The sequence below is a fragment of the Polistes canadensis genome, unplaced genomic scaffold (genome assembly GCF_001313835.1).
Source record: "Polistes canadensis isolate GaletaPanama2010 unplaced genomic scaffold, ASM131383v1 scaffold_37, whole genome shotgun sequence".
NCBI classification, from domain to species: domain Eukaryota; kingdom Metazoa; phylum Arthropoda; class Insecta; order Hymenoptera; family Vespidae; genus Polistes; species Polistes canadensis.
Window position 1 is genome coordinate 452,470 of NW_014569584.1, and position 15,687 is coordinate 468,156.

At 28.0% G+C, this 15,687-nt stretch overlaps 1 protein-coding gene across 2 annotated transcripts in view; it reads left to right on the forward strand.

Moving 5' to 3' along the window:
* LOC106784537 (alkaline phosphatase-like) overlaps nucleotides 1-15,687 on the forward strand; it is a 123,117-nt gene that overhangs the window by 19,065 nt on the left and 88,365 nt on the right. Inside the window, exon 2 of one of the 2 annotated variants that reach the window (XM_014744209.1) lies at nucleotides 1,683-1,948. The exons of the other annotated variant lie outside the window; for it this stretch is intronic. Coding sequence (XP_014599695.1) covers nucleotides 1,683-1,948 — 266 coding nt within the window. The remainder of the gene's footprint in view (nucleotides 1-1,682; nucleotides 1,949-15,687) is intronic. 2 annotated transcript variants of the gene reach the window in all.

A 15,687-nucleotide genomic window follows, 5' to 3' on the forward strand; every position in this document is an offset into this window, starting at 1 on the left:
CCGAATCATTTCAAATTCTCGGTTACCTTGTAAACTTCCCGAATCCGTAATATGGTGTCTAGAATTAAAAGCTTTAATAGAGACATCTTAATGCCTATCGAGATTCCAACTAGTTCTAATAACAGTGTCTTAATTATTATTATTTTCATAAGAAAACAAACTTTAATATTCATTTAATTTAATATTTTTTTTAAAATAAAAACAAAACAAAATGTTCATGCAAAAATATAATTGTGAAATCTAAAGAATTAAAAGTTTAAATGTCGAGTAATATTTGGATCATATACATTAAGTTATTTTTACATGAGTTTTGTGTACATAAAAACGTCGTCGAATCTCCTCATATGTAATGGCATTCATTTTTATTGCGAATATTTTTAAATTAATATTTAATTGTATGTTTGCTATAGTACACGCGTTTTCTTTTAGTCAAAATAATGCTTTATATTTCGAGCATTTCTGCTACTTTACACCATAATTTAAATTCATACAATAATATTGTGTAAATTTACTTCTTTCCATGATTAATTTAATACTTTTGTATTATAGTTCTAAATACGCAACTAATTTTAATAATCGGAGTTTATTGTCAGTCGACATATATTTCTGCACATTACCGCACATCATTAGTTTTATTTATTTTTAGAAATAATGTTAAGAAATAATGTATAATAAAATATAATAAAAATAAACGTATACTAATTGAATGAAATTAAAAAAAACAACATCAAGAAAGGTATGAATAATTAAAAACGTATAATTTGTTATTTATTTCTCATTACTTCTCAGAATATTCCCGCTTATTGTGTTCAATTTAGTAAAAAGTGCAAATTTTCAAGAGCATACTATTCCGCAGTTGGTGATAAGCGAACATTGTGGTTTGCGGAATATTCCGCGATTGTTGATCAGTGATATCATGTGCAGATTATTCTGTTTGCGAATGCAAAAGGGTTACGGACCTTAATATTCGACAATATTGAAAAATACAAATAATAATAAAAACGAAAGTCAGAGTAATGCCATTTTCACCCTTTATGATGGCATATCATGACTAGAAAAAATGTTTCTAGAAAAATAGACTGAAATATAAAATAATATAATACTTGAATAATTTGTTTATCAATTTAATAAAACAAATCAGTCACTTTCCCAAATTTTGATAACGAAATCAAAGAAATATAGGTATATGTAATTATAAAAATAATAAAAATATTCATAATCATTTATCGTTCCCAATTATTCATTAAATTAATTTTCGTGTCAGTTTTAATATTATACGATTAAAGTTAAAATTTTCTATCTCAAAAAACATCTTCGAAGAAAAACTATTCTTATATTATTTTACCATGAATATACAAACAAAAGATAATATATCTTTATCTTTAAAAATATTAAAATGACATTGAAATATTTATTCATCATGAATTTGGAACGTTTATTTTGATCTTTGATTAAACTTAAACGTTAATAACCATAATTACAATAAAAAGATCATTTTTTTTATCCGATAAAACCAAATCTAATCGTACCTCGTTTGGATAAGAAAAAAAAAAGAAAAGAAAAGAAAAAAGAAAAAGGTCGAAAAATTCGAGGTAATCCATAAAGTCGATGAAGTATTTTTGCTCTAAGGGATCCAACCGAGAAGATGGGAAAGATGAAAGGGGTTTCTGTCTGTTCAACAGAGAGGGAAGTCTGGTATGAAGGAGCTAGGAGAGCGATCGAGGCACGAATCCGTGCTGCTACGAACTCAAACGGGGCAGGACCAGGAACAGGGGGTGGAAACACACCACCGAGTGCCGTAGCACGTGGGGTCGTTCTTTTTGTTGGCGACGGCATGGGCATGAGCACTCTCACAGCTGCGAGAATACTTTCGGGTCAACGTCATGGAAATACTGGGGAGGAAGCTCAGCTTGCATGGGACAGCTTCCCAGCCGTGGCCCTTTCTCGGGTAAGTTGTATATTCCTTTAACGCAAATTTATATATTAAGAATGTTAAGATATTTCATTTTTATTTAAATATATTTTATTTCAATTAAATCGATTTATTTATTTAAATTTTTTTTCAATAAAATATCATTCAAGATATTTCATCTGTTTACAATCAGTCATAGAAGTATTGTATTTGTACACCCACAGTCAATTTAAAACACAAACACAATATTTTATTTTTTTAATATTATATTTAATAATTATTATATTTGGAAATATATTTTAGGATTGTTAAGTTTTTCAATTGACAGACATTGTGTTGCATTTTATTCTAAGTAAAGTATATTTTTATAAATTTGATTAAAATATTAGTCTTACAAAAGACGTGTCCAATTTCTTAAAAGAAATTCCAAAAATAATAATTATATTTTTATTATATCCTTCGTTGGTACAAATAATCTTAAGCGAGATTTATTTTTTAAATTTAAAATTATATTTCTTTAATAATAAAATGTATATCAATTTAAAGGTTTGTTAATCTTGAAATAGGTTTTTGTTCTATAAGAAATTTATAAAATTTAATCATATATAATTAATAAGTTATAATATTTTGAAACAAAGTATAACAATTGTGTTCAAAAATCATTTCTTATTCAGACAAAAGTTATTATCGAACAAGCATATAATTGATGTGAACTATGTATTATTTTTCTATCATCATTATCTCTATAGGATCCGTGAAAAAAAATTAAGCCGCTGGACTTACTGGACCCGGATTCGAACTTTCGTTTTCCGGACAACTGTTCTATCCATTAAGCTATCCTCGGTCAACTTCCTCACGAAAGTTTCTTCCTTTCCTTCTTCCTCTATCAACTCCACCCCCTCCCTCTCTCCTATTATATTTGGTATGAAGGTGTTTGATCCCACACATTTCATAAATAAAATTTCATAATTTTCATATTTGTACAGAATTTTGTTTTGACATTATTTTAATGCAATAATAGATTCAAGATAATATTAATCGATAAATAATGAGAGAAAAAACAAATTTCCACTTCATTTCTCTTAGAAGCTCGTATATTCTAATCGATTTTGAAAATATTATCGACTGATCACTGAACGCGTTTCAACGGATTTTCATAAACTGAAAATATAGAATAAAATTAACAGATATTAGTAAATATTTCAATTACAAAATAATAACAATGCGGGTGTGTAAGAAATAATGTGAATAAAACAAATAACAAATAATTTATTAAAGTAAAGGTATATTATTTAAACTTCGAATTTTATATGGTTGAAGAGAAACAACGTTACGACAGTAGTACTGACAGTTGGAGTAGAACAACTTTAGTTGGTGCAACAATGTTGGTAATTAGAGCGAAAGGATTAATATGTTTTTATACTTTCCCCAAAATTACCTTTATTTATGTTTTATTGTAATTTATAAACGAAAGGCAAGAGCAAATATCAGAAATTTTTATAAAAAGTACTTAAACGTATAACGATTCTAAAGGTTTCATTAAATGAATTTAATTGCATTTCTTTATTCCCTTTTTTTTTTGTTCTTTTTTCTTCACCTTTCATCTCTTTTTCTCATTTTATCTAGCAACAATATTTATATATAATATTCGTATCAAAACGTATCAAATTTATGGAGGTTTGATAAGAAAAAAATAATGTTTTAAATTATATACTGATATTATCATCTTTTGTGTGTAATAATTATTAACGAAGGGCAAGCAAAAATATCAGAAATTTGGATAAAAAGTATTTAAACTCATCAAGATTCTAAAGGTTTCATTAAGAGAATTTAATTGCATTTCTTTATTCCTTTTTTCCGTCCTGTTTTTTTCTCATCATTTCTCTCGCCTTCCCTCTCTCTCACCTTTACTAGAAATAATATTTACGTATATAGTACTCGTATCAAAACGTATCAAAATTGCGGAAAAATAAATAAAAAAGATTGTTTAAATTATATTCGTCTATATTATTAATTTTTCATAGATTGTTCTATCTATCTCTCTCTCTCTCTTTTTTACTCTATGTTTTTCACATTTTTATATTTTTTTTCAAATTCTTTCTCTCTTTTATTCTATGTTTTTCACATTTTTATATAATTTTTTTTTTTTTTCAAATTCTTTTTCTCTCTCCCATAAAGAATACTATTCTCGTTTCATTCTCATCCCATTCTCATTCCAGTTCTTTCTATGATACTCGCAAGATATTCAACGTCGTCTCGAAAGCCTTTCGAGATCGAGTTCCTTTGAGATTTCGAAGATCGTCTCTGTGGATCTTACCTCCTTCGCTTATTATCTCCTTCCGCTTCGGCATAGATCCTAGGCTACGATTCAACTTATGCACCGACTCGAACTTTTCAAACCTCATAGTTATTTAGCTCTCTTATACATGGAACATTATTATTTCCGTGTACTTTTTTTCTTTTTCTTTTTTTTTCATATTATTCATAGACTCTTTTTTTTTTATTTTGAGTAATTATCGTTAAAGTTAATACGTTGATTGAAAAAAAACCTAACGTGTTTTTTGTTTCATTTTAAAATATGTACTTTGATTAAAAATATATATAAAAAAACCGATAATAATTTAATAGTATAACGATTATTTTTTTTTTTAATTTTTTTTTCTTTATTTTTGTCCCCCTTTATTCTTTTTTTCATGATGCCTCAGTTCTCTAAGATTTTTACTCGTTCTTTTCTTTCTTATTCTTTTACTATTTCGAGTCGTTTTTCTCTTGGGAATTCGTTCCCTCGGAGACTTGGGAATCGCGGTACAGAAAGAGAAAAAGGAAAAGAAAGAGAGCAAATAGAACTTAGCAGTCCAACGGTATTTCCAGGAGAACGCATCACCATTCACCAGAGATCTGCTTATTATCCTGAGGGATGTAACTGAGTTTTCTATCTTTATCGAGAGTTATGAAGAGAATTCGTTTTGTTTCTTCATTTTTTTTTTTTCTCCTTCACTATTCTCTTTCTATTTGACTATTACATATATCTACAGGATGAACCATTTAATACTGAACATAAGAATATTTTTAATTATTTTTAAATATTGTCTATGTGTTCGATATTTTCATCTTTTTTGATGAAAAAATTACTTTTTGTTGAATTTACTTGCTATTAATCTATAAAAAGTATCAATAGAGCAGTGTGTAAAAAAATTGACAAAAAGTATACTTTTTTCAAAGCTGATTTTTCCTATATAAAATAATTTGATAAATAATAACACACTATTGACTAACATGAATGTTAGTTAGTAACTTTTGGTTGAAAATAGACTATATGTTTGTTTCGTACTATAGAGTAGTTATATTTTTTTTTTGGACATTTTTTCTCCAAGTCTATTTACTTTTCTTTAATGGAAACTCAGTTTTTATTTTGGCTTTCATAAAAGTTTTAAGGATTTAAAAATATTAGAAACATTTGGTATTTATATTTTTGTGTTAACTGTTAACAAAAATGTTCCCTTTTTAGATTTATAAATACGAAAGGCTTACTTATCATACTTCTTAATAAAAATATTTAATTTTTATTAATTTTTTCTCGCAATAACAATCTCTAAATGTCAAGAATTCATTGTGTTTGTAATTTTCGTTAAAAACTTATAAGAATTTAGTTATTATTTATATACACATCTCGTTACGTAAAAAATAGTCAAAATAAACTCGTATCCAATTAAGATTGTAATTTGACTTTCATTAGGTATATTTTAATACAGAACCCACGAATGATTTTCTTATGAAGTTTTATTTTAAATGATTGGCCTAGTGTGTCAATTAAAAATTTTTGCAAAGTTTTGATTGAAGAGTAATTTTTTTAATTTTATAAAAGATATCTCATTTATATATATCGAGTTTTAATTTAAAAAATATGTAATATTTTATTTTAAATTATAATATGTTTCGCTTTAATAAATATTAGGTTAATCACATTTGTTAATAAATCGATATTCTATGGTCGCTTGTCAATACGTGTAGCAAAGAGAGAGAGAGAGAGAGAGAGAGAGAGAGAGAAATAATAGTTAACTAAATCCAATCGAACGTGATTCATAATAAATGGATAAAATAAGAGCAATGTTAATTAATCGATAATTATTTTATTTCTTCCGAGAACAGTTTATTTAATTATTAGTTTATTTATTAAAAGTTGACGTTAGTTGACACATCCTATATATTATATATAAAATGTTGACGATAAATAGTATAAATCAGTTATATTCGTGAAATAAATAATTACATTTTTCACGAGATAATTATACATTTTTTTTTAAAAAGGATATAATAAGAATTTTATTTTATAGATTAAACTAGTTATTATGAAATAGAAATTTAATATATACCAACTATAAACTAAATATTTTTCGATTTGTTTTCAATAATTTCCTACACAGTGTAACTATTATAAATACGGAAACAGAAAATATGTTAAGATCTTTCAAACGAAATTTATCTAATCACGAGATAGAGTTTTTTTTATTGATTTAAACGATCAGATTACTTGTAAAATGAAAATAAAATAAACGCGAATAATTATTGTATATTCGTTCTCACCTCTTTCTATTCTTTGAAAAAAGATTTTTTGTAATCCGAAAGAGATCATGTTACATTGATCGGAATAGATGAAAATTTAATTGTTTGCTGTTTGGAGAGTAAGCTGAGTGTGGTAGGGTTTTCCATTATAGATTAAGAAGTTTTTTTTTTTAATTGCAACATGCGGTTTTGTATCCTCATGGAAGATAATAGTTTTTTATCGTTTCGTGGAACAAGCAGATCGTTTATTTGTTTAATGCATTATTCAAACGATACAATTGTTCTTTATACTATTGAACAGTTTTCATATTAAATTCAAGAGTCTGTAATTCTTTGTCAACAATCGTCAGAAGTCCGTTCTGAACAAGATTTATTATCGTGGTAATTAAAATTACCACCTTTAAACTTTTTCAACCAATTTAAACATGTTCATTTTCTCCCCATAAACTTCGCACAAATTATTTTTTATTTCTTAAATTCATTTTTTTTTCTCGCAAGAAAAGTTGTGAATGTTAAATTTGTCAGAGTTCATGTTTAATTAAAAATAATTTTTAATTAATTGTGTAATCGCGACGTGATATGAAACTTTTTACACACAGTATTGTTATCTTAATTAATGGTAACAAATTAAACAATAGAATATCGCGGCATCGGTGTTTTATTATTGACCACAGGGACTTATTATATTTTTTTATACTTTTAATATATTGTACAGTTACTTAATTGTAAAGTTTGTTCTCTTGGATAAAATGTTTCCATTTGTCTATCAACATCTTTATTATTCCCATCTTTTTCGTAATATAAATTTATGTTCTTCTCTATTTATTTCAACCACGGAAGGAAATTACGGAAATTTATTCGGGGCGAGCTCGTCCCAAGCTTTCGAGCTTTTACCTTTGACTTTGTACTAACTGTGGCTTAGAAAGCTTCTCGTTAATGTCCCTTTCATGCAATCTTCATTTGGGAAGTCGAATTTCCTTTCTCGTGTAATTTCTTTTTACCTAGGAAGTAACGATGATCTTCAGTTTTTTTATTTTCTTTTTATCCATGCAATCATCAGTGGATTTTTCTTTTTTCTTTCTTTATCTATCTTACTTTTTTTTTCCTTACTCAAAAAGTTCTTGATTGTTTTCTATGTGTATAGACAGTATAATGTCATTGTTTTTACTCATATACCATGATTCGCGTTCATTTGTCAAATCAATTATTTCTATTAAAAATAAAAATAGATAAAAATACATTACTTTATTATTTATTATTCAATAACCATACAAATGTTGATCCATTTAGTATTACTAAGTTTAATTTTAAGGAAATTTATTTGATATCTACAAAGTTAGATTTGAAATTGTAATGATTAAATTTTACATAGAGTCGTACGTGGATCATAAATTAATATATATAACAAATTCTTAAATAAAATATAAAATTTCAAAAAAATATTTCATCGCGTTATATCATTATAATAAATATTTTATGTTACTCGATTTTACCCTTTGTATATTTTCTTCAAAATTTTCCATATAAACTACTAAAGATAATCAAGAATAATTCAGTTTCTTTCAGTTAACGTTAGAAAAATCTTCTTTATCTTAATTATTATTAATTAACCTCGTTATTCAACGATCCGACAAGAGTTCGGAATGTCTGTGTGAAAATTAGTTACGAACGAATAAAAGCTTACGGGTCTGGTTAATGAATTAAACAACTTTCTAATGTTTTGTTTTGCATTTTTTCTTCTTAAAACTTTGTCTTTATTTAATATGAAAATATTTGATTATTGCACGCATGAAAAGAGATTATTTTCGTTTAATACTTAAAACGCAACAAGTCGTTATTATGATCAAATAAATATGAATTTAATATGAAATGAGGAAACGTCAGACGTTCAATGTGACAATAAATAATTAGATACAGTTTGTTATTACGTATGTGTATCGATCATTTTCATATTCGTTAGTTCGCTGTGATATTTTCCTATCTGTAACATAAATCGCTAACGATTAAGCTGATATCACTGATATAAATCATGCAACTTATACTCTCTCTCTCATGAATGATTTATTTTACGAATTATATTGAATTATCTTTGGCAATTACTATCGGTGATTACGTAGAATGAATAACGATTATCTCATCGTAAGGGTAGTACTTGGAATTGGTTGAATCGTTATTATTCTGTGACAAACAATCAAATTTGAAGAAAATCTTAGTTTTCAATGTAATTTTATTATCGTACACTTTTTCTTTGTCTTCTTCCTTCCTTCCTTCCTTTCTTCCTTCTTACCTTTCTTTATGTCTCCCATATCGAGAGTCAATTTCTATTCATATTATTTATCCGTAGCACCATCTTTAACTGGAGTTCCGTTTGGAAACGCAATAAATTGTGCTCGTTGACACATTGAGAACGGGTACGACGTGACACGCATGTCTCTCTGATTTTGTTTCGATGTAAACGACGCGATGCACAACACGTATCCTGAATATTTCAAAGACTCGAGAAGAGGGATAGAACGTGGGATTTTGTACGTAGCTATTCGTATTTATACACCCATCCTACGAACCTACCGTCTGAATTACATATGTATGCATATAAAAACAAAAAATATATATATATTTCGTAATAAACGAGTATAACGTTTATAGTTGAACACTGACTCGAGAATGTTACTCGTGATCTCGTTGAAAAAACTAACACAAAAAATGATACGATCAATATAAGTCTTAATTATTTTTATCACCACTATCGTTTTATACACTTATCGCGTTTATGTAAGCTTATATACACTATTTCGTTTTTTTCTTAGATTATTTTTACTTTATAATTTTTAACAAATTTCTGCAGACCTATAAATAATATACACTGAGAATCTTAACATTAATCTTTCATTTAAGAACGAATCATATAAAATTATATAATATATCTGAGAGAGAAAATAATAGATAACAAGAGCCATCATTTTATTGCCAATTTTGTCCGTTCCTTATTCGATCGTAATAAAACAAATAATTCGTCCTCATTAATTTCCACACTTTTAATAATACCCGCGTAACAAAAGAAATTAATGGGGGTACACGAGGAAATAAGATTCAAACGGGAACGCTTTAAAATCCAATTATACAACGTACCAGGCAATATTCATAGGAAAATGAAAATCGTGTGACGTATTCTGTCGACTTTGCTGTTTTTCTTTTTTTTTTTTTCTTTTTTTCTTCTTTATTCCAATTATTCATTTTCTGACATTGTTCCCTGATGCATCGTTATTGTATGATACATATAAAATACAATAGTTATTATTCTTATTATTATTATTATTATTATAGTACCGGATATATTAAAAGGGAAATAGAATTTTAACAGCACTCGGAGCCCTTAGCAAGAAAGCAAATAGTGTATTATGCGGCTTCTGCTTGTAGACGGTCCTTTCATTAAGGTGGTTATGTAGTTATAGCGATCATGAACATTACTTTTCTTTATTGCACTTCTAGTCACATTATACATATATATGAATATTTGAGTGTATATTAATATGTGCATATAAATATATATATATATATGTATATATATATATATGTATAATGTATTTACACATTAGGTAGTAAAGACAGAAAGATCTTGATCTATATATATATATATATATATATACACCTGCTTGTTATTATATCTTCTTGAATTTCGTTGTTTCTTAGTGTCCAAGAGAAATATTCATATCATACCGCGTACTTTGTTTTCATTTTCCATTAGCATCCATTAGTATGATAGTTACTAAATGAAAAGCTTTGTGGTGCATTGCCAAATGTCCTGGAAAAGTATGTCGTTTACTATAGTATATGTATACGTATATATGTGTTTTTGTGTTTACTTAGAGTGCAACGTTTACTGGTAAACACATTTTCCAACTGGGTCGAAGAAAACGTTTCGACGGTTAATAATTGTCGAGAATAATTTAAAAGGTCGTAGTAGTTAGAAACTAGGAGGGTGGGTGGAAAGGTGGGAGGGAGGGAGGGAGGTACTAGCATCGATCAAGTACCAAAAAGACCTTGTCGTTTCTTTTTTTTTCTCTCCTTCATCTTCGTTTTAACCCATCCCTTTTCTTTGCTTCGTGCTGAAGCGTAACTTGCTAATGACGCATTAGCATAGAGCTTGCTGGTAGGTACCTTTAATAAGGTATTCCTTCTTCAGAGTTACAAATTAAAATTACCTGAGAGAAAGAGAACATAAGAGAAGGAGGGGTACATAGTTACTAATGTCATTTTATTTTCGACACACGTGGTGACTAAGCACACAAATATATACATAAGCAGATACATACAACATATGTATATATATATATATATATATATATATCCAACATAAATGTATTATCTACACATGTAACAATTAGAAAGAAGAAAAAAGAAAAAAGAAAAAAAGACTGGTGTGAAATTATATTTGTAGAAAAATTCAAGTAATATACGAATTCAGAATAGCAATGAGACTCATCGAATCTTATTTCATTTCTCTCCTTTTTCACACCGTTTGTTCTATATGTTTTTTTTTCTTTTTTTTTTTTAATTAACGACGAACAATAGCAATGCCGTAGAATTTGAATAGAAATTCGACGCATATCAATTAATTCAAAAATTGGTAGTCAAGTACTTTAGCTTTCTGTTTCTTTCATTCGTAGCTATTTATAATGTAGGAGACTAGAATCTGTTCCGGGCAAGCATGACATCCGTTTGAGCAGCAAGCGCGTCGACCTAATAGTTCTGAAAAGTTTCCTACCAACGAGGAACTTGTTATCGTTGAATGCATCTGATTCCCAACGGGGGTGGTAATACCGCGTGGAAAACTCGTAACGGTCTGTGCGAGCTTTTCATAGAAAATATCAAATTCTCTCTTTCTCTTTTTTTTTTTCTTCTTTTATTTTACATTTGTTTTCACATTTTTTTTATTCGACAAAAATTATCCAGTCTAAGTTTGAACATGAAAAAAGGGGTTTTTTTTTATTTTTTTTTTCGATTAACTTTGAGATCATTTGAATAATTCATTTCTACTCGAAAATTATTATTAGACAGATAGTTTGTTTATTTATGTATATATATTTGCTGTGTATGTTTTAAGGAAAATACGTAATAAAAACATTAACTTTTTTCTGTATTAGTGTGTTCTTACACAATAAATACTGTGACGGAGTATATGTATTATGTTTTAAGCAAAGACGGTAGTCATAAAATTGAATGGCCAAGCTGCTTTATATTCATGAATTCGTCACCTTCCTGATGATATCTGTCCGCCAAACTTTTCGACTCTCCAAGCGAGCATTAAACTGATAACGACCTGGATAATACCGAATCGGAAAATTTACAGTGAGTTTTCGTTAGTACTAACGAACGTCCACGACTTTAAAATGATCATACATATTATGGCTTTCTTTCTTTCTTTTTCTTTTTTTTTTTTTTTTTATAAATTACATTAACCCGATTCTAATATCATAGAAATCCTTTTTATGTTTATTATATTCGTGTGTCATGACGATGATATGCCTGTTCCCGTTGGCTCGTTAAATCTATCCAACAAATTACGTTCTACGTGTCTCCCATGTGACCTATTTTAGACAGAACCAGAGAAAATTCCTTTTGATCTCGACAATCCGACTAATTAAATGAATTTATCAGTAATTATTTATCTACATATATATATATATATATACTATGTATTAATGCCTGTAATAATGCAATATTCTATGCTCCATTGATAATTACAATTGATATAATAATCGGTCGGTAATACATTTTTTCGACGTTTTATTATTATACTCAATATATTCGTAAAAATACGGTTATTAAAGAGAATATTATAATTTCGAGAACTCCGAATAGTTTCTTATTGATAAAAGATATTTATTACTCGTAATCATTAATGTTGATGATGTATGAAATGATGCCTGTGTTTATGGTTCAACAAACGTTCATATGCAAATTTTTGATAATAACGAATAATGATTGTTGTGACACCAATAAAAGCAATCAACACTTCATTGTATTTTCTAATCTCAATAATACTCTCTCTTATTTTTACTCGTTATTATTATTATTATTATTCTGATAGATGAATTCTCTTCATTAATGAATTATGATTGTGGTCATTATTTTCGATATATTAATTATTACAAGATTTAGAGAGACCGATTATATTCATGAGGTTGTTTAATCAAAGCTTTACGAACGTTTACAAATCTTCTTCGATAATTCTTCGGGGAAAAAAAATATTATATTTTGTGCTTGTTCATTCACAGGATCAAGAATGTTTCGTCCTTTAATCTATTCGTTCTGATAAGGCTGATATTTGCGATAGGAACATTGCTCATTACCATATACAAACATACAGGACATATACAATAGCGCAAATATATACACGTATACGCATCTATCGGAAAATTAGGCGCAAATGAACGTTTCCAGGGTTTTAAAGGTGAGCTCACAAGTGAAGCGACTATTAACGAATGAGTTTATGCACGGTAGCACGAACTAAAATCGCAACGTAGGCGACATACGTTATCAACACGCTATAAATATCGTTATCTCTTTTCGAACATAAATTCTGACTAGTCCAAAGTCCCTGAACGGGAACAAAGGCTTTCTCTATTCGGGACAATAGATTGTTCTAGGATTCCCAACGCGACCAATCATGGTTTACCGATCGAGTGCCGATGGACTATTTCAACTTCTCTCATTCTTTCTTTCTTTTTCTTTTTTTATTATTTTCTTTACTTTTGTTGTCGAATTTATACCGATCTATCGTCTAGTTCAATAAATCGATACGTATATGCTAATATTTTTCTCATGATTTTTAAATTAAAGTTTAAAATGAAATATTAAGAAATAACAAATTTCGTCAAAATACTATGTTTAGTAGTAATAATAATAATAATAAATTGTACATTAGTTAATAATAAAATAAATTTTAAAATAATAATAAGGAAAATGTAAAATTTGTCTATAACGTTGTAAAGTTATTCTAATGAAAATGAATGTTATTTTATGTAAAAATAGTGCAGTTTGCAATAACTAACTTTCTCTTTCTCTCTACTTGCTGCTAGTAGAAAGAAAGAGAAAGAAAGAAAGAAAAAAGGTAGGATAAAAAGGATGGGGATAACGAAACTACCGTATCTCGATGTTACCTCGAGTCCTGGTTTCGTCGACTTAATAGTCGTATTTTATGCGAAGCACTCTTCTCGATTCAATTTGCGCTAATTTAACGATCCGATGAACTTTTTGTTATGCCATCTTTATCTCGCACTAAGGTTATATGCCCTAAATCGTTCTTTCCCTTTCCCTCTCTCTCTCTCTCTCTCTCTCTCTCTCTCTCTCTCTCCTTCCTTTTTCCTTTTCTCCCTTTTTATTTTTCCTTTCTCCGTTTTTTTCTCAGTAACTAAGTTTTATGCTTCCCCCTTCTGGCTTTACCTTATCGCTTCGTTAACCAATCATAACTAGTATATTTTTCTCAACGAATATTCTTAACTTTTTTTTTTTTCTGAAGCTATGCAACTCAACTGATTACCGTAAGCTATTTCATTATAACGAGAGTATGCTTAACCTTTTACTATTTCATATTTTTATTTCAATCAAGCGATTTCATTTCGATCCTTTGAACGTACTATTGTTTTTTTTTTTTTAATTATTTTATGGTTAATAACGTCTCAATTTTAGATATGTAAGTTTGAAAGCAAGCAAGCAAGCAAGCAAGGAAGCAAGCTTATCGCAAAATCCTTTAAAATATCTTTCATCTATATAATCTAAGGAAGACGCGATATTTGAAATCCGCTTGTTAGTATAAACGAAGGAACTTTACTTTGAATGTTACTTCTTCGAACATGTATTGTCCCAATAGTATTGGATGAATATACCACTAGCATATATTCAAACTATATGCAAGTATGTACAGATAACAATGCAGTATCGGTCTTAAGGATATGTATCCTTTACAAACTAAAATTAGTAGAAATGGCAAGAGGTTCTTGACGAGTTCGAGTTCGAGAGAGAGAGAAATACTCGCAATCAGCAGTAGTTGAGTTTCCTTATTTTAGATTCGTCTTGGGAGAGAACGAACAGATAGAGAAATTGGTTTCTAACGCTGTTGATTAATATTTTTAATCGTCTTTCTCTCCCTTTTCTTCACTGTTTCTTTAATTTTACCATTTAAATATATACAATTATAGAATTACAACTTAATAATAAATTATATTATAAAATTAGGTCGAGTAAAAAGTTCTTTTCAATTATGCACTACGTTTACAGTGTGTATATATGTTTCGAAAATTGCAACATCTCGATTATTTCAATCACTGTTTTCGTCGTTTTTTCTGTTATAAGAATTAAAAAATAAGCAAGAAGTAGATATAACTTTTTTCTTATCTTTAACAGATGAGCTTCTACTTCTTACTAATTCTTTTTTTATTTTAATTTCCTTTTTTTTAAAAGCAACACAAAAGAAGAATAAAAAAAGAAAATACTATTTGATTAACGATAGCACATCGTTGAGAAAATTCTAGACTCTTCATTGATTAAATCGATACTATTTCCTGGATAATAAATGACAGACTGATTGGGAAATTGATGAAAAAATGTAGCTAGTTTTCATTAGCGGAAACCAATTCGTTTGTTTCTTAATGAAGAAACATCATTTTTTTTTTGTGCAATAAATGCAATCTTTTTCTATATGCATCCTAAGAAAGATTATAAACTCCTTGTACTTTCTTATTTTCATTTGTAAACTGTATTATCTTCTCGCAATATTACTAATTCTGCATAATGGTTATACACATTTTCTAACAATTACGTGTTAATTCAACTGTTATAATTTTCGTTTTACAATGATAAAATATTAATAATAAAAACATAAGGGCCATTTTGAATATGTTATATTAATTTGTGTTTTATTATATAAATAATATATCTTCATGATTTAGAAAAGGTTTGTAGAAAATATATCTATGGGGGATCGATTTTAAACATTAAAAATCGATCAAAGAGCATTTAATAAAATGGTTGTCATTTTAAAAGCTTTCAGACGATCAATCTAAAATTGTAGGCAACAGTTTTACCAGTGATAGATTAACTGTGTATAGAATTTTATCGGATTTAGTTTTATCAATTTGTTGCTATGGTTTAAAAAAAAAAACATTTTTGTATACAGAATTATATACAAAATATAATACTCGCACATATAT